The sequence below is a fragment of the Vanellus vanellus genome, assembly GCF_965231255.1.
Source record: "Vanellus vanellus genome assembly, chromosome: 3".
Classification (NCBI taxonomy): domain Eukaryota; kingdom Metazoa; phylum Chordata; class Aves; order Charadriiformes; family Charadriidae; genus Vanellus; species Vanellus vanellus.
Window position 1 is genome coordinate 27,326,505 of NC_138907.1, and position 25,340 is coordinate 27,351,844.

Sequence of the window (25,340 nt, forward strand, 5' to 3'; positions counted from 1 at the left end):
GGGAAGAAGTCCAAAGGTTTTCTGTCTCCATAAAGTAGGTCAGGTAATCACCTAGTAGTGATGATAAAATCTTTTATTTTCCCTATAAATTAACCAAATAACTGAATTCTGATCAGCATAAAACCTGATTTTGCTTCAAAGTAAGCTGAAAGAGAAAACTGGAGGCAAAATAAAGGCTTCACCATCTTCAATTAGTGAACAAATATTAGGCACTGAGAAATCAGCTTTAGTTTTGCATATTACAATTGGTTTTAAATGCTCTCAGAAATTTATCTAATGAAATATTCATATACAACACTATGCATTTCATCCTAAATGCTAGAACAAAAGACAGGTATGAAACAGCAAATAATTTCAGACTTCTCCATGAGAATATTTCTTGGTAGTTTAAAATTGCAGCATGACTTCCCCTACGTTACACCTCAGTCACAGCACTATGGGCTGTTTTCCCCCCATCAGATCATCAGACTTCAAAAAGAAACTGTTCTAAAATGTTACTGAAACTGCATTTTTGTATGTTACCATGGTCTTTAATTTACTGAAGAAATATATAAATCCAAACAAAAATGCTGCTGTGCTGTACACAGATTTCTCTTCCATGTAAACAGCTGTATCTGCTGATGAACCACCAAGAGAAAACAGGGCGTAGAATGGGTCTGGAGGCCATTCAGAGGTTCCTCCTACACCATGAAGAAATCGGTGTTTACCACATTGCTTGACAGATATTTGTCTACCTGGAGACTGTCCTCCAGAGATGGCAATCCAACAACTTACCTAGGTAATGTGTTTCAATACTTTCCATGCCTTGAAGTTTGAAAGTTTCTCCTACCTCAGCTAAAGCTTCCTTGCTACGATTTACAGGGTTTTTTTTCTTCCCCTGACCTCACCAGCAATACAGAATAGCTTGTTAACATTTTCTTTGCAGAAACTTTTACGTACCTACTTCTCCCCTCAATACTTTCCTCTCAAAACAAAACAATGCCATTTATTTCAGGGTCATGGCTCCTGGACTTCCAATCATGTTGCTATATTTCCCTCTCCCTAATTGTCAGATGATTTATTTTTTTTAAACTGCAGTAACCAAAACTGGACATATTTTAACTTTAACCTTCAGAACACTGTGTAGGAGAAGAGGTTATTTTATACATTTTACACTGCTGTAAATGCATCTCAGTGTAAGGTCTGTTTTTGTTATAAGTGGTACAACGCTGTTGATGCACAAAGTTTGCAATCTGGTACTTACCAGATGTCTGCTGGAAATGCAATACAGCTGAGAGGGAACAGTTGAGGAGGTTCCTAGAGTGTGTTGAGGATAACTTCCTGACACAGCTGGTGAGGGAGCCGGCTAGGGAAGGCACCCTGATGGACCTGTTGTTTGTGAATACAGAAGAACTTGTCGGGGATGAGACAGCTGAAGGCCGCCTCGGGCATGAAATGTCAGAGTTTTTGATTCTTGGAGAAGCAAGGAGGGGGGTCAGCAGAACTGCCACCTGGGACTTCTGGAGGGCAGACTTTGGTCTTTTCAGGAGCCTGGTTGACAGAGTCCCTTGGGAGGCAGTCCTGAAGGGCAAAGGAGTCCAGGAAGGCTGGAAGATTTTCAAGGAAGTCTTAAAGGCACAGGAGCAGGCTATGCCCATGTGCCGAAAAACGAGCTGTTGGGGAAAGAGACCAGCCTGGCTGAACAGAGAGCTATGGTTGCAACTCAGGGGAAAGAAAAGACAGTTTACAGCCTTTGGAAGAAAGGGTAGGCCACTCATGAGGACTACAAAGGTGTTAAGAGGCTACATGTGGAGAAAATGAGAAGGGCCAAGGCCCAATTAGAACTTAATCTGTCTTCTACTGTTAAGGACAATAAAAATGTTTCTATAACTACATTAGCAATAAAAGGAGGACCAAGGATAATCTCCATCCTTTATTACATGGGGGTGGAAACAGTTACAGAGGATGAGTAAAAGACCGAGGTACTTAATGCCTTTTTTGCCTCAGTCTTTAGTAGTAGAACCAGTTGTTCCTTGAGTACCCAGCCCCTTGAGCTAGAAGACAGGGACGGGCAGAAGAATGAAGTCCCCATAATCCCAGAAAAAAACGTAAGTGACCTGCTACAGCAATTAGACGTACACAGGTTTATGGGGCCAGATAGGATCCAACCAAGGGTACTGAGGGAGCTGGTGGAGGTGCTCACCAAGCCACTTTCCATCATTTTATCAGCAGTCCCAGCTAACTGGGGAGATCCCAGTTGACTGGAGATTAGCAAATGTGATGCCCACCTACAAGAAGGGCCAGAAGGAGGATCTGGGGAACTACAGGCCTGTCAGTCTGACCTTGGTGCTGGGGAAGGTTATGGAACAGATCATCTTGAGTGCTGTGACGTGGCACATGCAGGACAACCAGGTGATCAGACCCAGCCAGCATGGGTTCCTGCTTGACTAACCTCACCGCTTTCTATGACAAGGTGACCCACTTAGTGGATGAGGGAAAGGCTGTGGATGTTGTTTATCTCGACTTCAGTAAAGCCTTTGACACTACTTCCCACAGCATTCTCCTGAAGAAATTGGCTGTTTATGGCTTGGAGAGGGTTACACTTCTGTCATGGTTTGGGCCAGACTAGCCACTGGGTGAAAAGCTGGCTGGATAGCCAAGCTCGAAGAGTTGTGGTGAATTGAGTCAAATCCAGTTGGTGGCCAGTCACAAGTGGTGTTCCCCAGGGCTCAGTACTGGGGCCTGTTCTCTTTAATATTTTTATCAATGACCTGCACCAGGGGATCAAGTGCACCCTCCGTAAGTTTGCAGACACCACCAAGTTGTGTGGAAGTGTTGATCTGCTTGAGGGTAGGATGGCTCTACACAGGGATCTGGACAGGCTGCATTGACGGGCTGAGACCAATGGTATGAGGTTCAACAAGGCCAAGTGCCAGGTCCTGCACTTAGGTCACAACAACCCCATGCAGCACTACAGGCTGGGGGAAGAGTGGCTAGAAAGCTGCCTGGCAGAAAGGGACCTGGGGGTATTGGTCAATATGAGCCAGCAGTATGCCCAGGTGGCCAAGAAGGCCAAGCCAACAGCATCCTGGCCTGTATCAGGAATAGTGTAGCCAGCAGGACTGGGGAAGTGATTGCCCCCCTGTACTCAGCACTGGTGAGGCCACACCCTGAGTAGTGTGTTCAATTTTGGGCCCCTTTCTACAAGAAAGACATTGAGGTGCTGGAGCATGTCCAGAGAAGGGCAACGAAGCTGGTGAGGGCACAAGTCTTATGAGGAGCAGCTGAGGAAACTGGGATTATTTAGTCTGGAGAAAAGGAGGCTGAGGCGAAACCTTATCAGTCCTGAGAGGAGGTTATAGCAAGGTGGGGGTTGGTCTCTTCTCCCAAGTAACAAGTGATAGAACAAGAGGAAGTGGCCTCAAGTTGCGCCAGCAGAGGTTTAGATCCGATATCAGGAAAAATTTCTTTACTGAAAGGGTTGTCAAACGTTGGAATAAGCTGCCCACAGAAATGGTTGAATCACCATCCCTGGAGGTATTTAAAAGACAGGTAGATGTGGTGCTTAGGGATGTGGTTTAGTGGTGGTTTTGGCAGTATTAGGTTAATGGATGGACTCATTGAAGCTACCCTTCACTGCAGGACTTCTGCCCAGCCAGCTGTTCTGTACTTGTGTGGTAAATCATTTCTAACCAAGGATGAAATTCACTTTTAGCTGGATGTCTGCTAAAGGACACCTTCTGAAATGTTAGACGTCCAATCTAATCTAAACTAGCCTGTACAAAATGTCTCTGAACTCAGTGAAGAGTGACAATGCATCTCATCCCATGCTAAGATAGATGTATGTGGGATGAACTGCCCTAAAGAGAGTCACTCCTCACCATTTAGCAAGTTAAATTAGATAAAGTACTGTTTTTTAGTTAAGTTAAATGATGGCTGCCCAGTTTTCAGACAGCTATTCAAAGTAAAATACATCTGACATGCACTGTGTGCTTTCTTCATTGCTCTGGGCTCTGTTCCTCGAAAACCAGAGAAAGAGAAGGAAGCATGTTATACTTTTATCACCCAATATACTTGTGTTCCCTCCCAGCTCAATGCCTTTGGCCATGCTTGGTCTGATAATTCAGCCTCTTAATCAGAAGTACTGCACAGTGCTAGTCCCAGGAGAGAGCCCTTCCAAAATGAAGCCCCCTCGTTGATGCCTCTCATTTTGAAGTGAAGTTTTAATTAATTACTCTGAATACAGGATTAAAATCAGCTTGTTATGTAACTGCTTTCATACCCATGTCCTCTCCTCCCCACTGTCATACAGCTGTATAGATTTTTGATAATACTTTTTGCAAAAGAACACGGTAGATCCTCTCCAGTAACCAAAGAGCAAAAATAGAAGTGCATTTTGTACATTTTCAGCTTCAGTAAAACTTCCTTTTAAGAGTTACCCACCTTAAATTTGCATCACTGTCACACATCCTAACAGGAAGCTGCTTTCCAAGCACAGTTTTTAGATATTATACAATAGAACTCATAATTTCTGGCTACAAAGTGCTATATGCTGGGCGTTTAGGGTTTTAAAATACTGATAATCTGAGGTTCATTTACTTACCAGACCTGAAAATGCCATGCAAAACACCTAATGCTGCACCTAAACCTGGAGATCTGATTTCTGCTCTGAGATGCATTTTATTGCTTGAGTTTAGCATATACGTTCTTGACTAATTTTGTTAGTGATTTACAAATGCCAATTAAATTTACAAACTGTGAAATGCACATCTATTCTCCTATTTTCTTCCTACCTGTATACATAGAAATCTCTGTAGACATAGTTTTGTAGGATTTGAACAAAGGAAAGGGACGGACTATTCTTTGCAGCTGATGAGCAGGTGGGCAGCTTTGTTTCCACAGCTCTATTCCTTACATAATCTCCGTTCCTTACGTTATTTAGTTTGGTCTGAATATGATGAATTGGATTCACCAGAACAGTGCAGACTATACACAAATGTATTTACCTTTATCGTTTAGCATTGCACTCTCCAAATATACGAGTAGATTTTTGTTACAACTCCTACAGACCAGCACTTAAAATTCCTTTAAATTGAAGACCATAGTTCTGAATAATCCTTCTGGATTTGACTGGCCTTCAATGCTCAGCATTTGTTCCATAGTAGGAAAACCACAATGGAGCAGGAGTGCTGATGCAACAAAACCTTAGCGGATGTTTCAGTTTGTATACACGAGTTATCAGTAATAGAATATGCTCACAGTAATTTGTGTGATCTAAGGATCCAGGCATATAAAGCTTAACACTGAGATTTCTACCAGTAGAGTATGAGTTGCACTAAGCAAAAGCTTTTACATTGAAAAAATAAAGTTAAACCACGGCAATTTGATTAACATATCATGGAAACAAAAGTTACAAATGACTAAACTAATTTCCTATTTCTATCTTAGACACCTGGTACCTAATACTGAAGTAACTATACGTACTCAAGTTATATGCAGAGTAATAGACCAAACAACTATTAAAAAAAACCCACCACATCAAACCTAGAAAAATCATCCATAATTGATCTGGTTTAATTAAATACTGTTCTACTTGCTAAAACATTGTCCATCAGATGCAAACCCCAGCATTCTGCCGACTGCTAACCCTTCTAAAGAGGAAGGCATACTTTCTCCATTTATAATATACAAATTCCATTAAGAAAATAATTTGCATGAAGCTACAAACCTGAAATGGACAATTTCACTAGTGCTTTTTTTTTAATAGATAAGAAGTGATGTCTAACTTTACTTCCAAACTTATTCTCACAGCTATTTTTTTCTACTGAAACTATTAGCCAAATAACATGGAGGAAATAATTTAAGAGAAAACAAAGCCTTTTTAAGAAAACAGGAAATGAATCATTTAGGTTTTAAAAGCAAAAACCAAACATGAGCAAGTATTTCACCCCATCTTCCCTGCCCAGTATTAACAAAAAGCTTCACTATATTTTATGCTAAAAATGTACCTTTCTTAGGGCTGTTTGAATGTTTTTTTGCTTGAGCTCAGAAGAGAAATCATTCAGTTTATGCACATAACTTACTCTTTTAACAGTTTCATTTATTTGAAATGCTTCAGGAGGACCTTGCAACTCCAGAGCTGACCTCTAAACCATTGCAAGGAACAAGAGAAGAAAACACTGAACAAAGGAGCAACAGACACTGGTGGTCTTTGTAGGAGAGAGCTTCTAGGCACAGTAGCCTTTTAGTACTTTCCTCATGAGGAAGAAATATTCCTCTACAAGATCTTTGTTTGACAATGTGAGACTCTGGCAGCAATAAGAACCTAAGAAGAAAACTGGTCCTCCTTACATTGAACTCTGGCAAAAAGGATAAAGCTGGATTTGTCTCCTGAGTCAGCTCACAGCACAATGCTGCACACTGCTTATTCAGCAACACCACAGGCTGATACTGTCACCTAAGCTCCCCTGTCCTCAAACCTTGTCCTCAATAGTCAGAAGATCCCTACCCCGACAACAGACCCGCAACAACAACAAAAAAAATCTTAATTGCTCAATTATGCTGTATTATGCAGATCTCATTCACTAACCTTCCATAGAATCTATGGGGTTGGCTTTAGTACGCCTGTTCTTACTGATGTACCTGAAATGCAGAGCAGAAAAAACCCAAACCAATCTGGCTAACTTGTCATGTATTTATTATTCAATCTTCAGTGATTTCACTGACAGAGAAGCCTGATAACTCTCTTTCTAAACTTGATGGGAGAAAGGCAATGTTTCTTTGTAGTCACACAGCCTGCCTAGTTATTTAGATTTTGTCAGACAGATTTTTGATGGTTTTGAACAGGAACAGAAAAAAAAGTTACTCCCAGTTACTTCACTGAGAGAAGAACCTGGCTCAGCCCACCCAAGGTAATATTTGGAAAGTTCTGTTACCTAGAAAGCACATAAAAATAAACTTGCCTTCCAAAAAGATCCTGTTCCAGTAGATTTTTCCAACGTGATTTCCTCCAAGAAATATTAGATTTGATAAAATCAACATTGAAGTGCTAACAGATGCTAGGACAGCATGAAGTCGACGACGAATTCTTGGCGAGAAAAAACTCTCCTAAGGGGCAAAACAAAAGGTGCAGATGAAGTTAACCACCCCTACAATTTTTCAAGCAATGTTAGAAAAAGACATTTTAGTTATGACAAACAGCTTTTATACAGAAGTTCAAATCCTTAAGGAACAGATCCCAAAACTTTTTAAATATCTTGCAGAATTCCCACCAATGCCATTTAAGTTTGGGTAGGACTTCACAATAAATAGTAGTGTTAAATCATATGTGAAGTTTGAAGAGACCTCTGGAGGTTGCCTAGAAAGGTGATCAAAGCATGGTCAGCTAGAGGAGGCTGCTCAGGACTGTGTCCAATTGGGTTTTGAATATCTCCGATGACAGAGACTGCACAACCTCACTGCAACCTGTGCCAGTGTTTGACTATCCTCACAGTAAAAAAGATTTCCTTACATTTAAATGGAATTTCTTGTATTTCAGTTCGTACTCGTTGCCTTTTGTCCTGTCACTAAATACCACTGAGAAGAGCCTGGCTTTGTCTTCCCCTCTACAATTAGGTGTTTATACAGATAGATAAGATCCCCCCCTGAACCTTGTCTTCTCTAGGGTAAACAGTCCCAGCTCTCTCAGCCTCTTCTCTTATAGCAGATGCTCCAGTCCCTTCACCATCTTTGCAGCCCTTTGCTGGACTCACTCCAGCATGTGCACGTCTGTCTTGCAGAGAGGAGCCCAGAACTGGACCCAGTTCTATACATTCTATGTCTTAACTCTTTTCTTATAAAATGTACTCATTGATGGATTTTTGTTGACGGACGTAAATAGTAACAACATGCTTCTGGGATGGATAATACTATCCAATAGGTTCCAGTATGGAGTTTCACTTCAGTAGAAAACAAACAACGTCAAACAACTTCTGAAGTCATTAATGCTTTGGTTGATTAATTGTTCTAATGATGTAAATAAAGTAGGTTTCTCTCTGCCATATACTAGTTTATATTTTTCTGAATCTATATTTTGCATTATCACCTGAGATTTAAGCACAGCACGTAGACTGCAAGAAGATGGTTAAAGAAGGATGAGAAAGTTTTAGCTTCCTCCAATATTCAGCTATTAGAACAAATTTTAAAGAGCATTATAGCACATCACAAGGGAGTATTGTCTCATTACTGCAGAAGAAAAATATATTGTTAATAATGGCTCCAGGCTGAAAGCCTCTTTACATAGTGCCTGAATCTGCAAAAGACTGAATGCTTCGTGTGAAGTGATAAGCATTTGCCAGGGCATGGGAACTAAGGAAAATATCAGGAGCTGCTCAGCCTTCACGTCATAAATGCTGATGTTGCAGAAAACCAAGTCTTGTGACTGCAGCATCAAAAAAAAGAGCAGTAATTAATCTTTAATATCTGCAGCAAGCCCAGAATTCATGCTCAGATACCTGAAACAACATAAACACATGCTCAAAGCAGACCTAAAAATAGATTTCTAGAAAATTAAATTGCTGGTTTTGTAAGCTTCAAAACAAATGTTTCAACTGCTAGATTATAAAGTGACAAATCTTCAAATAAATCACAGCTACAAGCATAAAAATACAATTTTAACGTATTACCACACAGTAGATCTCTGGTAAGTTGAATGTCAGCCTCAGTCAGAACTATATCTAATGTAAAAGTCAGTCTGAGTCAGCACAAAAATGGGGATACATAAGCTGTATCAGGCTGTACATGTAATACAGCAATAGTCAATCTTTCATACAACGCTACAAAAAACATTCATGTACGAAAACAGGGACTGAGTTTTCTCTGAAAATTCTGGATGAAAACTAGGGCATCAGAGCAGAAGGGTAGAGAATATAAGATAATTATATAAATATTCACAGACACACCGACAGTTACTTAGTGACACAACTTTTTCCCTTTCTAGCACTTTGCATCTCCAAAGCTGCCCAAGGACTTCCAAAACATTCTCCTTCAGTTCACACACAGGTAAAAGATATCTTAAATTTGTCTCCTCCTGAAATGTATAGTATGAATGCATGGTCTCATATATAAAAAATGTACGCCTTTTTAGAATGCATAAGTGTACGCACACAGAGAAAATGTTTGAAATCTTGCTATTAAATCCATGTTAACAACCAAGTTTAAATAACGAGGAGTTATGATCATGCTAGCTTGGACTGTTGTGTTAAGAGTCACCAAACTTACCCTCTTCTTACACCATGCTAATTAATTCTGATTGAGCTGTAGCTTATCAATAGAGCACAGTCTATCATCAGATCTACCTTTCACTCTCCCTCTATCGAACTTATCAACTCTACAGAGAAACAGTTTTAATTGGGACAGGGGAAAAAAAAAAAGAATCTTCTGGTAAAGCTGTAGAAAGAATTAGAGATGCACAACCCATCAGACAGCTGATGTTGGACTGCATTTTCCACCAAGGCACTGATTAGACCTGGTAAGTTTGTAAGGTCTGCCTGTTTTACAACCCAAAGCAATACAACTAAGACAAACAACACGAATAGCTAAAAAAGCTCTGCCCTTTAAAAAAAAAAAAATTAATACAGTTATTAAAAAAAGAAATAAAACTGTCACATATAATATACATCAGCCTCTACAAAAGTGCTGTATGTTAAACAATACAAGTTAACTGTAGTACAGACCATAAAAGCCTTTGGTCATTTATAAGGTATAAGGGAGTAGTTTAAGACAGAAACAGTTTAGACAAACACTGAACCCTTGCTGGGTTTTGCTGTAGCTAATTTCAATTAACTTTGCTAGGCATCGATCCAAATAGCAGTACACATTTTCCTGAGTCTTTGATGTCAATGCAGCTTTTACTCAGCTGCAACAAAGGTGAAAAAAGAAAATGTTCTTTAAACATCTCATGTCATCTAGAAAAAGCTAACTATGAAAGTACCTGAGCAGCTATTGTGCTCAAATTAATACATTGGAAGCATTAATTTATCCATGAAAAAGGAAAGAAGCTGGTCTAGATAATCCATAATAACATTTGTGATTTAAATAACTAACAGCATGTGGATTTTTCTGAATACACAGCAAGTTGTTTTCATCAAAGCAGACAAAATTAAAAAAAACCTCCACACCCACAACTCTTCATTATGCTATTTAACGCTTTTAACAACATGTTCCATTGCAACAATACAAGCAGCTGCTATAGATTTGTGGTGTTTCTCTGGATTTTACTGCTGTCTCTTTCTCTTTCCTCTTTTCCTGTTGGAAATATGGCCAGAAGATAGAGTGGCAAAAGAGCACCTAGGCCAGAAGATAAAGTGGCAAAAGACCACCCGGTGTTAAAATTGCAATGAAGTCGTGGTTGTCTGGCTGAAACCCTTTTATTTACATCCTTCCTCAATGCTCCATCTTGTAATCTCGCATCAATACCACATCATACTTTACTTTTAGTAATCACCCCTACCCCCATCTCCTCACACACTGTGAAATAAATGGACTGTAGCATTTAAACTACACAAAAAAATAGACATCTTGTCAAGATATTCAGTCCAAAGGCATGCAGCATGACACAGGAGGTGACTTACAAAGGTTGGCTCAGGCCACCTTTCCTGGAACTGAATGGAGTTTGGGTTGTTATTCCAATCAAATTCCTGCTGTAAATGAAGATCAGCCTCAGACATTTTTGCCAGATGCTGGGAAAAACCTCTCTCTGCACATTGTTGGGTCTAACAAAATTGTCTACCATCAGATCTCTCTCAACTGGGCTTTCTCAGTCATCTTACAAAAATAAACAATACTATCATGTAGTGGGGTACCTTGAAAAGTCAATCTCTGTATGTGTTTGAGAGGGGTGCGAGAAGACAGGTGTGAAAAGAATCATAGAATACCATGTTGGAAGGGACCTCAAGGATCATCTGGCCCAACCTTTCTTGCTAAAGGCACTGTCTAGACAAGATTGCCCAACGCCCTGTCCAGCTGAATCTTAAGTGTCCAATGTTGAGGAATCTACCACTTCTCTGGGGAGATAATTCTGATGGCTAATTGTTCTCATAGTGAAAAATTTTCATCTTGTGTCTAATCGGAATCTCCCCAGAGGTAACTTGTACCCATTATCACACGCCTTTTTCATGTGACCCCTTGTAAAAAGGGAGTCTCCATCTTCTTTGTAGCCACCCTTTAAATACTGGAACATGGTGATAAGGTCTCCTAAGCCTTCTTTTCTCAAGGCTGAACAAACCTAATTCTCTCAGCCTTTCCTCATATGGCAGGCTTCCCAGCCCTTTGATCATCTTTGTGGCCCTTCTCTGGACCCTCTCCAACCTGTCCACATCTTTTTTGTATAGCAGGGACCAAAACTGAACACAGTATTCCAGGTGTGGCCTGACAAGCGCTAAGTAGAGTGGGACAATGACTTCTTTATCTCTGCTGGTGATGCCCTTGTTGATGTAACCCAGCATCCTGTTGGCTTTCTTTGCCACTGTAACACATCTGTTTGCTCATATTGAACTTGTCCACCAGGACCCCCAGGTCCCTTTCCACAGAGCCACACCCCAGCCAGGTAGATCCCAACCTGTGCTGCACTCCTGGATTATGTTATGAAGGACCAGAATAGATCATTTAGGTTTGAATTAAGAGTCAAGTTAAAGGACATGGTGGATTTTTTAAGTCAGAGAGGATGTAAGAGAAAATACTAATTTCATTTACTCTGCAAGGTAATTACACTACTATGAGTGCAAAACAAAGAAACAAGGCAGGAGAAGTGGCTCCAGACAGCAGAGCATCATTTAAAAGAACTTCTCTCTAAGGTGAGTTAGAGCTAATCAACAATATATTTGCATTTTCACTGATTTACAGGACGGTGTACAATGATATTACTGAATGGCATGGAGAGATGGAATTGAGGGTCCAGAAGTGTTTTTCCCAAATGCATTTATATCTCCTAGCTAGCCAACAACAGAGAAAATACTTTGGGGAATACTGACCAGAATAAGTCATCCACCATCCTATGTGGAAGTTGAGGAGGTGCCCGAGACTGGATTTTGTACAGCAGTCAAAACTAGGCAGTCCTGTACAAAATATCACACTGAAGTCGTCTTCTACAGAAACATATTCCCTGGTATTTTATCAGGGACCCAATCCTCCATCTTCCTACGGCAACCATTCTTGAACTTTTTCTAGCAACAGTGGTGGCCCCATGGTGACTTGGCATGTCCCAAATGCTCATTGTTCAGAGGGTTGCTGAATCTATTTGCAGTAGCTTGTTTTGGGAGCAGGTCACATGTATCGCAGTGTTTTAGGGAGGGCTCGGGAACTGGGGTGCTTGCTTTCTGCCACACTGCAAACCCAGTCTCACTGACAGGGTGACATGTGACAAAAAGCCTCCCCTGACAGACATTAGCTGGTAACTTCTTGGCAAGCGCTCAGAAGATCGAAACTATCTATGCGTGCTGCATTTGCAATGCATCTCATTTGTATAGCCGCTTTGGGACAGATTAAAGAAAACTTCTACATAAAGTCAGTGACGTTATCAAGCTTGCTCATACTAAAAATACTTTACCAAGTCCCATGCAAGGGAATTAAGTTCGCTGAAATTTAAACAAGAGTCCATCTTCATGGAGTAAAACAGAGATTCACAACATTTATTTCTTTTTGAACTGCCCTTCCAGAGACTTGATAACCCAAGCACATGGCAAAATAAGACCGTATGGTAAAATTGGAGAGGCAGTTGAATATTTCTTATGGGAACATATGCACCGTGGAATAAGCCTGTCAGATACTATAGCCAGAGTGACATGAAACATGTGCTTGATACTACAAACTGCAACATTACAGATTAACATCATTCTATTTTCATCTGCCTTTGGTTTTTAAAGGGTCAAAGTAACCTAGTACAATTTTTAGGAGAGTTGCTTTTTTAAAAATGTATATTTAATTACTATCTGTTCTACACATTTAATCTTCTCCCACTTTGACCTATCAGCTGACTTATCCATAATAATTTTAAAATAAGATACACAAACTGCACTATTTGCTGTGTTGAAGAAATCAACCAAATTAACTTGAATATAACTGAATATAACACTCTGTTATATTCATGGTAGTGAATTATCTTTCATGGCCTCTCCTAGCGTATGAGAGGGGAGTAAGTGTGCTTCCTATGGTTATTAAAGCTCCATCTTTTCAGTTTCTTGAATCACAACTGAAGACTAAGGCCTGAATTTATTTACTTCTCTAAAAAAGCAACAGAGACCACCCAGTCAATCTTAACAGCGCTTCTAAGTGGTCTCTTTTAGAAAATGTTCTTCGATAAATAACAGGCCAACTCTTTAATGTCTATCCCTGAACCCCGGTAATCACCCCATTACCGCAAGAGTGAACACCTCCATGCGTTCCTTGAATCTGGGCCATCCGCAATGCAGCCATTTGCCAAAAATAACAGGACAGCATAAAACCAAGAACATGGGTGAAAAGCTGAAAGAGAGCGAGGAGCAGATGGGACAGTGGGAAGGGAAGCAACACATCCTGACTAACAGTTACCGGCTATTTTATCTATCTGCAGTTAGGCACACTGAAAATGGAGGGCAGGGTGTGACTGAGCAGCTGGGGGAGCAGATGGGATGGAGGAAAGGCTGAAAATTGTGACAAAGCTCTGCTAAACAAAATGTCGATTTATTTAGTTTTTAAAGTGAGCAGTAGAAATGAAGATGGGCTGGGTCCAAGCAGTAGGGCAACTTCTAAAAATGTTTGTTAATACACATTGTCAATGGGTAATAGCGACAAAAGTGTGTTTGGGAGACTGCAGAAATGAAGGGAGGGACTACATGTGCTCATTAATGTTGGTAGAAGTTAGGCTCAAAGAGCAGCAGGAGCAAGGCAAAGGCAGCTGATGAGAAGCTGACACGTTAATATAATACCTGCTCCTGCACTCTGAAGCTAAGGGACAGATGTTGAATAGGGTAAGAGTAGAGACTGTACCACAGAACAGAAAAGCAGCAAAAATAAAGAATTCTGGTTGAATACACATGCAAAATATCCATTTATGAAATAATCCAAAAGAAATTGTGGAATCCCCAGAGCTATAAGAGGAACAAGATAAGGAACCGGCCCGCAAGCAGACAGTGAATGAGATGTGCTACCAGATATTATGCATTAACAACTGCCACAGCAAATGGAAGAATAAATTTAATTTTCCATCAACACATACTGTACCTTTCAGTAATCAATCGCCATCGTTCCTGTTTGCTGTGTTCTTCATCTAGCTCTTACCCAGAACCAGTCCCCTTTACTTTGCTTTGCTTTAATTTTTTGGCATTTTATTTTTCTTGCTGTTGTTCCCTCCCTTCTCCCCAAGCTGAACTGTGGCCTAAGGTCAGCTCCTCTTTCTTTTCAAGGTATGTACTTTCCTTCCAAAGCAAAGGTAAAAATTAGCTTCTGGAAGGTTCACACACGAAGGCGGGAACTGACAACATTTTTCCAAGAGAGAGGATGATGCAAATGACCTGTAATTCCCTACATCACTCCTATAAAAAGAGAACCACACAATTAAAATCAAGAAGCTGTCAGTTATGATCTATTTTCACAAATAGAACTTGTTTCTGAATTTAGGAATAAATGCTATATATAGTATTTGAGAAGATACTCATCTTCTCTATTGATGTCTTACTAAACATTCACGCAACAAAACGCTGTCTTGCACTAGCACCAGTTCATTTTTAGATTTTCCAAAAGATTTACATTTATAGCATCTCTCAGCAACCAGCCAACCCCCCCTTCTGTTTGAAGAAAGCCTCCTACCAGCTTGTATGTATGCTCTACACTTACAGATGCATGTGTGAAAGTTTGACATACACAGAAGTAAATTTCTGTACTTGCTCCTACACTTACTCTTCACCCTCAAAAAACCTGCCCAAACATAATTTTTTTTTAAAGTGGCAGCTTGTGAAAAGTGCAAAATGAACAGCATTGAAATGCACCATCCTCTTTTCTGGTGTATGTTTAAAGCAGGGAATTTAACCAAGTAATGGCAGTGTACATACTCCCATAAACATATCTCAGCTCTAACCAAGAAGGACAGATTGAGAGAGCCATGGACTCTCCTCTGTGTCCAGGTCCTTGACATCCTTATTTTTGTTATTACAGTTCCCATTCTTGTTCTCTTGGTTCCCTCATCCACATTTTAAAGTTTTTACCTTTTAAAGTGTAATCAAATTGGGAAAGGATCTAACTTCACCGATCATTAGCGCTGCATTTTGGTCCTGCCCTTATTGCCCTCCCACATTGCCACTGTGAAACTGTTAACAAATAAATAATCCACAGTAATAATCCCCATGGAGACATCTGATAAACACTCTCAGCAAATACAGACCTTGCTTTCCCTGTGGCAAGTTTCTGTAGCTCAAGAGACAGCAGAAGTGCGACTGCTCCCTGGTACTTTAACTTGTATTTCCATAACTGTCGACATCTATTGTCTGGACTAATTTTTGAGGTGAAAAACAGACCGAGGTTGTATTCATGTAACAGTATCAAAGAAGCGCATAATCAGCATCACTCTGCTGTGCTTTCATCCCGTAGCACGATTTACTTGCTTTTCAAACTGCTTTATGGCCTGAGCACCAGAAAACTGCCTGATGTCTCCAAAACAGAAGAGGAAGTAAATAATGCTGGTAGGTGAGAGAAACATCTTTTTGTTATGACAACTGGGCAGCTATGCAAGGGACTTCCCAACTGACATTGTGGTCTGAAGCAGAGCAGCAATCATCTGGTTAAAGACAGATGGAAAATCACAACAGTTTCTCCACTGCTGACACAAAAAATATTTCTTGGACAGATTTGACAAAAGAAAAGGATGCTTGTACTCAAAACGTAGGAAATGATAGAATGTTATCGCTGAAATCTTACTGCAGCCACTTTTGTCATTCACCATATAAAAGCCTGTATTATATCGCATATGCCTGTCCCCCACACAAAATACTATCTACTAGATTCTCAGTCATTGTTACTGAGTCTGAGGCAAGAAGTTCTCTCAGTAAAGAAAACCAGAGTCAGAGTGCAAGCGTGTCTGCATGCGTGTGTTTTCAGCAGGGCTCACAAAATGTTTTGGGATCCACTTCCATGAAGACAAATGAACCCTTACAACAAGAAGGGGGAGAAGAGAGAAAAAACTAGAGTCAAGCAAAAGTAGAAACGCGGCAAGAATTACTCGACTCACAATTATTGCTGGCAAAGCTAAAAGTCAGTGGAAAAAACCTAGGATGAATCAGCCCATCCATATTCACCTTTGATGGTCATTCAGCAGCTCTGTACAAAAGAGCACCACGATAACTCAGCTTGCAGCTTCTAGGTACTGTACACAAAGACCAGTTGTCACAAGTCTGCCCTGGCTAATGTTCACATCTAGGGAAAGGAGTTTCCATTTATTTTGAGTCAGAGTACATCTGCTTTGGATAGTAGAGACTTCTGCTTAGAGCAGTGATATGCCTGAACTCAAGGTTAGGGTAGGGGGTGTGGGGCAAGCCCCATCCACTGCTCTGGGTTTTGACAGTATGGATGATGCCTATATCTCAAAACCCAATTCTCCTCTAAAGAGTAAGAGTCTGATTAAGGACTTTGCTCAACTACTTACATTCTTACAGACTCTGAGAGAGTGAAGTGACAAGCTCAACAGAAGTCTACAGCAAGCATGTAAAAAGGTTATGAAGAAAGTATCATTGGCAATGATTGCCACTTAATTGAATCACCATGTTGCAATAAAAGTATGTATGAATTACACAAAACTATTAGTAAAGAAGAAAAGGCCAGACAGGCTTGACATTAGTAAACCAGTGATATAAATACTCTTTCCCCCAAATGAAGCAAAATAAAGATCAAAGCCTAGCGTGGCCCAAACAGCTGAGAAGGGTCTTTATTTATTACAGAGGTCTTATTAAAGATCTAATCTTGCAAGGTGGTCAAAAAACGTACTTTCCTTGAATGAACTCCTAATGTTTGGTCAGATCTTGCCTCAGTCAGCTGCAGAAGGAAGCTTTACAGTTGTCTGACAGCGGTTTAAAGTGAGTTAATACTTGCAAAAAGAAACATTGTCATTAAAGGAGATAGTTACACATTTGCTCAATGTATACAGGACGTGCCTGTGAAATTCACAGAAATCTTTATCTTGGCTAGGCTGAACTTGGGCCCTAACAGGGCTGAGTAACTACTGCAGCAGAATTCAATTGGTTTCTTGGTCCCATTGACTTTAAATACAGAGGCTCAGCCTACTACCCCGTACTGCTCATGTACATATGCAAGGGGGAGGTTCTAAGCAGTTAAGCTCCTTGTCTTCCTTTCCTTGGCTTTTGCCTCTTACATTGTACTGCTTTGGGTGCTTTTCAGGCTCCTCTCCATAAGACAAGTCATCTAGCAATAAAATAACCCAAGAAAGCAAAGCTTTCTGCTAGTGTGAAGAGTTAGGTCAGCTCAGCAAAGATTGCAGTGGGAAGGTGTGCAGAGGAGGAAGTGGGGACACTGCAAGAAAGGGAGGAAAGGGAAATTAAACCTTTCTCTCTACGATAGCAGTGAACTTAATTCCCTGTCGAACCACAGCCCAGAGGTCAGGCTCACCAGTCTGTATCTTTCCATGCTCCACACCAGCTGCCTGCAGGATCACTGCATAATGCATATCTTATTATGAATAACTGTAGAAATTTTAATGCACCTAGCAGAAGAAACAGGGCAAACAAAATTACACATAGAAAAAAAGGGACAAAAACCCCTCACCACACCCAACTTTTTGAAAGACGTCTAAAATTCTGTTCTCTGCGAAGCTGAGGATGCCAATTGTCTTTGACCACATCTCTGGTACCCAAAACAATAGTGATATTTTAACTACAGAGACAAATGTATGGGGTTCATTCTTCTGGGGAAAAAGTACCAAAACCTAACACACTAACTAAATCTGATCTACCACAGTAACAAAAAACACGGACATCGTAGAAGTATTTCCTATTTTGCAAAGGGGGGTTAAGAAGGCAAATACAGTGTATTGAAATGGACTTAATTGGTGCACCTCATTACAGCCATAAATGAAAATGTTGAAATCAAACTATTTTATGTTTTAAAAAACCAAAACACTTACAAGGATAGTACAAATTACTTTAAAATAAGCCATGCTTAAAGTTACTTGGTTTCTAAAATTGAATTGTTTATGGTGTATTCACTTTCTTACTAAATAAAGCTAGAAATAAGGTCTTAAATGAGAAATTAATCCTAGCATGATTTTTAGAAGAAAGGTCTTTATGTCTCAATTTAAAAAATTCTTACTAGACTGAATGACATGTTTTCACTTTACAAAAGAACTAAGAAGATAAATGTTGCTGTTCAATTGAGATTAAAACATTAATTTTAACTATCTGCCAACTTCACCCCCTTTGCTACATCTTCTTTTGGATTATTTCCAAATATTTCTTTTTTTAAAATCTATTGATTTAAAGATGTTGTCAGCTATTCTAAGCTTTAAATCATTCTAAATCTATTTTTATACCAAGATCTAATTTCTTGTATAGATCTATATCTTCCTTAAGGACAAAGGAGAAGGAAATAAATTTAAATCACTGGAAGAATGATAGCTGTTAGCATTTTCTTTCAGAAATCTGATGTGTTATTTATTAAGTCAATACAAATTCTGTCATTGATTTCAAATGAGTGACTACTGGAGTCTCTGTTCATCTGTAAGAAATTAATATAGAATCAGTGAAACAAAGCACTACTTTGCTTAGTACGTGTCTAAATAGCTCCCGAAACAGTAAAAATAAAAAGAACTGATAAACACACAATGAAACTTCTCCAGTTTAATATAAAGTTCCCTATCTTACGGTGCATAGCATTTATTGGTGTTTTATATACGATGTGTGGTGGATTGAGAGTTGGCTGCGGGACAGAACTCAGAGGGTTGTGATCAGCGGCACAGAGTCTAGTTGGAGGCCTGTAACCAGTGGTGTCCCCCAGAGGTCAATATTCGGTCCAATTTTGTTTAATATATTCATTAATGACCTGGATGAGGGGACAGAGTGTATCCTCAGCAAGTTTGCTGATGATACCAAACTAGGTGGGGTGGCTGACACCCCAGAAGGCCGTGCTGCCATCCAGCGTGACCTGGACAGGCTGGAGAGCTGGGCAGAGAAGAACCTAATGAGGTTCAACAAAAGCAAGTGCAAGGTCCTGTACCTGGGGAGGAAGAACGTAAATCACCAGTATAGGTTAGGGGCAGACCTGCTGGGAAGTAGCTCTGAGGAGAAGGATCTGGGGGTCGTGGTAGACAGTAAATTATCCATGGCCCAGCAATGTGGCCTTGTCGCCAAAAAGGCCAATGGAATCCTGGGCTGCATAGGGAAGAGTGTGGCCAGTAGGTCAAGGGAGGTCATTCTCCCCCTCTACTCTGCACTGGTGAGGCCACAACTGGAATACTGTGTCCAGTTTTGGGCTCCCCAGTTCAAGAGAGACAGGGAACTGCTGGAGCGAGTCCAGCGAAGAGCAACTAAGATGATTAAGGGCTTGGAGCATCTGCCTTATGAGAAAAGGCTGAGAGAGCTGGGACTCTTTAGCCTGGAGAAGAGAAGGCTGAGGGGAGACCTTATTATGGCATACAAGTATCTAAAGGGTGGGTTGAAGGAGGATGGAGCCAGGCTCTTTTCAATGGTTCCCAGTGACAGGACGAGGGGCAATGGGCACAAGTTAGAACACAGGAAGTTCCGTTCAAATACACGGAAAAACTTCTTTACGGTGAGGGTGACAGAGCACTGGCACAGGCTGCCCAGGGAGGTTGTGGAGTCCCCTTCTCTGGAGATTTTCAAGACCCGCCTGGATGCAGTCCTGAGTAATGTGCTCTGGGCAATCCTGCTTTAGCAGGGGCGTTGGACTAGATGATCTCTAGAGGTCCCTTCCAACTCTGAAAACTCCGTGATTCCGTTTTAATGAAAGGACAGTATTCACAGAATCACAGAATCACATTACTTAAGCTCTAATTTACTGACATCTAACAAGTAATCTCTAGGGGCAAAAAAGGTACACAAATAACTCCTCACAACAGAACTCACTGAAACATGGCAGTTCGGAGCAGTGTAAGCTGAAAAGTACATAAGAAGGAGCATCAGGAAATCAGGAAGCCAGGCACTGGTTTTGCAACCAACACAAATGAAAAGTTTCATATCCCATTTTTTTGGTCAGGAAATTTACTGTTTTCAGTAAATATTAGTTTATATGTTGATTTTACTTCTCACAAATAATGCCCATGCTGCTTTGTTCATTCCATTTCAATATGCCTGAGGTGACATTTAAAACCTGTCAGACTGCTACACAAGTGTTATTTACCCATATTGTGCTAGGCTTCAAGTGCTGAGATTTAAACTACCATAAAATCTGCATAAATATAGGGTCCAATTCTTTTTATACATATTCTTTGTCAGCACAAGGATTCAGTGAAGGACAAGACTCAAATGGGCTTTATTTAGATTTCTAAATCTTTCCTTTGCAGGAGAATTGAGACAATATAGTGGGGGAAAAAGGGAAGCAGTTTTGATATAATTCTTGTTATTCTTTGTTATCAATTCAATTTTAAAAACAGAGCAGAATTAAAATTCAAATTATTCTTCAAGTTTTTTTATATATTTCATTAATTAAACACCTCCTGCTCAACTGAATTATGTAACTCAACTTTAACAACAATATATGAGGAGGTTTGGTAAAGAGAATGGGTTAAGAAAAGCATAAACCTGTGCTTCATATTTTTTCAGAAACTCATCTGCTATTCTGGGGACAAAAATAAACCTTCCTATTCAAAAATAGCCTTCAAGAGCCAACATAGCAAGTGAGTGATGCACAAGAATGCAAAGGATATCAGCTTGTCAACAGATGAAATTTAAGTGAAAAACCCATCCCCCAGAACAGGGTTCCCAATGCCACGGTGACTTGCAGCACACCTCTTGCTGCAGCAGGATTATAGGAATGCTTCCAAAAGCCAGATTACAAGGGAAAAAAGGAAATTCATGTAGGGCATTAGGGAATTTGCAGTTCATTTTAAATGCGATACTTCTTAGAGAATGTCACATCACTGCACTCCTTGATAAGAAAGGGTCAAAGTCCAACTACTCATCTGCTCCCCAGTCTCAGCATCCAAGAAAATGGAAGTTTGTTAGAAAAGTGAGGAGAGAGCAATGAGGTGGAGTTTGCAAAGACTGTAGCTCATGTTGCTGTAGAGAAATCTTCAAGGCACAAGGCAAAGCATGACTCAGCCATAACCAAATGCAGCAAGATCTGCCTAATGCACTAATTTAGATGCCAAAACTAATAATATTAAAAATTTTGGATTCAGAAATATTTCAGGGAAAGATGTGAAAGTTTCTTCTAAGGAAGGTCTAAGGAAGCCATGTGTCCAAACAGAAATGGAAAACAAGGGAAACATGGAAGGCATTGGATAGGCCTTTAAAAACACTGGATGAAAACAAAGGGGACCAAAGAGGAAAATGCACTTGGTTCATTGTTAGGGACCCAGCATTACTGCCAGCATAGGTTAACTATAATTAGAACTATGTGTTAAAAATTAATCCAACACATATAACTCCACATTCATAATGCCACGTCTTTATCATTTCCATGGTATTTAAGCACTTAATTCCTTAAGAGTTCTTTTAAGATTTCTAATACAGTGACATCAAATACAAAAAGGCCCTACACTTATATTTCCTCATACAGCTAGCTGGACGCCTAAAAAACTATGTTGTCTTCCAGTCCAGAGACAAATGTATGCAGCCAGTCAGATGGTGAAGCTCAGTTTCACCCTAGAGGAAGGATTAATGAATCTGATAAACTCATTCTCTAAGAAGCAAAAAAGCTGCTTCCAGACTGTCACTGAATTTCCAGTGATGGACAGTTGGATGATATAAGGTAGCACTGGCTGTTACTGGCTACTGAATTACTTAGCTGTATCAGCTGCCACACATGGGATACCACAACAGTGAAAATTGAAATCGCTGGGATGCAGAACAGGCATAATTACTTGAGTGTTAGGACTTGATCAGGCTGCAGAGCGAGTTACCACCACCACCACATTATATAGGAGTATGAATTCTGTGCGCTTATCACTACTAAGTAAGCAGGAGATATTTATTCTTACAGACAGTTATTAGAAGATTTAGGATTTAACAGTGAGCAAACCTGCAGACTAAAATGACCATCAAAATTAAAATAGGGCTTTTTGCATATGATTGCACAGCAAAGACAATTTTGTCCTTTGGAAATGACAACATGAAGATCAAAAGTATAAGGAAAGTGAAAATATCAAACATCTTCAAAGCAAAATAATATTTCCTTTACTTGGATCTTTAGCGGCATAAGATTTCCCAGTGTAAGCTTGTTCCCAGATGCAAGCAGCTGCTACACACACATTTGTCCAGGAAACACATGGTTAGAAATACACACTACTAATTTTAGTAAAGATGAATATTTAAGGACATCCTGAGTGAAATCAGAATACAAATGTTAAAACTAGCTGCTTTTCAGCATTATACAACGTGACAAGCAGTTGCTTACTCTAGGACTGCAGAGGAAGCTTTTAAGACCATGCATATTTCAGTGTTTGCTTTGCTGATATTTTGCAAAATTTAGTTATATGGCTTAGCTCAAACACTGGAGGGTGGGCAAGGGAATGCTAAGTCTTGTATCTGTTATCCACAACTTTTAATCTAGGTTAAACCAAGCTAGTAACCAGGAACTTCAGATGAGCATGGAGCCAGGAAACGAGAACATGAAATGAAGAGAGATTCAACTTACAATTAAATCTTGAATAAGTGAAATAGAAAGTATCCTCTTGACACCATTTTCCACAATTACTCCAAGCCAATTAAGTGCACCCCAGTACCACAGATAACTCTGTCCTCCGTGCCAATAGCTTACGAAGGCAAAAGTAAGGGCTGTGGAAAAGAGCATTCCCAGCAGACTGGACTGAGATCCTCCCATTGGAACATAAATGTACCTGTAGGTGAAATGAGAGATAAGCAACATTAAAGATTTCACAGAAGTCTCAGAAAAACATCCACTACAGAACAAATTTGGTTTTTTTGTGGCATTAAAAAAGAATTTGAATAATTACCTGACATTGTCTATTTATAGAGCTTGCCCTAGTTTCTGCAATGCTGTAGACCACTTCATGAAATATGCACATACAACATTTGGCAAAAAGACAATTTTGTGGTCATGGGAACTCTGCATTAGGCAAATGTATAGCATAAACTCTATTCTCAAAATTGCAAAAGGCAAATGGTCAGCTTTTTTAAACTGCAGCAGTTGCAAGTCAAATACACAGGAACTACATGTACTCTTCATGTGAATTTAAATTATAAGACTCAAAAAAAATTCAGAACCCTATATAAAGTCATATATAGTCATAATCAATGTTTTCCATTTGTCAGAAATGAAGACACATGCAAACATGTTTTATTTTTAAAAGCTTGTAATTTCTTTCTTTTCAAATCTTTCATTAAAATTATATGAACTGAAAATATTTCCTATCTAGCTCTCATATTATATGCTCAGTATCATGTCTGCCTAATGACCTTCAGAGCACATGTACTAAAAAAACCCTCAAAACCTGTATGAAGCACTCTGCATGCAATTATAGTCTGTATTTAAACTGAATCCAGAAGTCAGAACCTTAGTCTTTAATTGATGCTTGTAAGTGTCCAGAAAGCAGTGCTCATTCAGTAAAAATACCAGAAGCAACGGGATTCTGAAAGCTGACACTGTTTTCTGTGTCACTTCACTTCCTTCCTGCCTAGAGAGCCACATCCACTCCCGGCATTTTCCAAGTCAGGCATGGCCACTGCCCAGCCTTTGTCTGAAAAAGTTGCCTATTTCTGTCAACACTTTGAAGAAGCTCATCGGCAACAGAGTCACCATCCAGCCCACGGGTACCGGCAAGGAGATGTGGTAGATAAGAACTGCTGATGACAGTTCTCTTCAGATGTCATTCCTTCAACATGATGGACTGTACTCATATTTGAGACTATTCCTACTTACTAAGATAATTAAAGGATTTTTTTTTCAGTGAAATTTTTATCATTTATCAGTTTTTACATTCAGAGACAAATACTAGCCTAAAAATTTAAAAAGGAAATTACTTTCTAATCTTAGGAAGTAAGAAAATGCAGTAATGGGGTAAAATAAAGTTATGAGAGTAATTAAAAGGTAAACAGCAAAGTCATGAAAAAACCAACTGTCAAATGCTCCAAGTTCTCTCTAAGTATAACATCAATACACCTTTTTACTTCAGCCTGCTACAGGGAACATCTGATTACACTTATAGTGATTTTCAGTATCAGTGTGCTTTTTACTAAGCATATGAAAATAAATAGAAATTAAGATCAATAGTTTTTATTTATGTTGTGTTTTTCTTCTTTCCCCCCTTCCTATGTTTTTCTTGGGTCCAGTCTTATCACATATATAAAGAAACAGTGTAGCAATAATAGACAGTTGCAATTGCAATCAATTAGTCTAATAGCAGAAAGGCACGTCAGCAGGCTGTAACCAGGAGGATGCCCTGCAGGGCTCTGGCACGGACGGTGAAGAGAGCAGAACCACAGACTCCACTGCTTTGGACAAATTCCTTCTACACAAAGAACTACAGAAATGAAAGACCAAAACAGCTCATCCCCTCTCAGGACATGCTTTCCCAGCACTTTCCCTCTCCCTTTTACATAGAAGAGAATCATAGAATGGTTTAGGTTGGAAGGGACATTAAAGATCATCTAGTTCCAACCCCCTGCCATGGGCAGGGACACCTCCCACTAGACGAGGTTGCTCAAAGCCCCATCCAGCCTGGTCTTGAACACCTCCATGGATGGGGCAACCCCAGCTTCCCTGGGCAACTTGTTCCAGTGCCTCACCACCCTCATAGTGAAAATTTTCTTCCTAATATCTATTCTAAACCTACCCTCTTCCAGTTTTTAAAGGCTGAATATTTTATTTTCCAGGCAGGGCCCATGGCCATTACCAGTTCCCCTCACAGGCTGTCTGGAGGAGGGCTGGCAGCCCCACTCTGCAGCCGAGAAACTTCAACCCTGAGAGCAGCACCTCGGTGCCCCTGCGAACACGGCAGTACCTTGTTGCGCAGACCTTCATCCCGAAGAGCCTGAAATAGGACACTGCTGGCCCTGCCGCTCTCAGAAAAGCTCACTCTCTATCGTACATTTACTGAAACACGGCACTTAAAAGTAACCCAGATGCCAGTGAAGAGACATCTCTCTGTGATGGAGACCTTGCTCTAAGCTCTAAGGAAGCCTTTCTGCTGACCTCACAGGGTCCTGGGT

The 25,340-nt window shown here is 40.1% G+C and overlaps 1 protein-coding gene across 1 annotated transcript in view; it reads right to left on the reverse strand.

The window, feature by feature from the left end:
• HHAT (hedgehog acyltransferase) overlaps positions 1 to 25,340 on the reverse strand; it is a gene marked incomplete at its 5' end in the record, with an annotated part of 161,479 nt that overhangs the window by 60,492 nt on the left and 75,647 nt on the right. The window contains 2 exons of the mRNA XM_082480153.1: positions 6,942 to 7,086; positions 22,807 to 23,008. Coding sequence (XP_082336279.1) covers positions 6,942 to 7,086; positions 22,807 to 23,008 — 347 coding nt within the window. The remainder of the gene's footprint in view (positions 1 to 6,941; positions 7,087 to 22,806; positions 23,009 to 25,340) is intronic.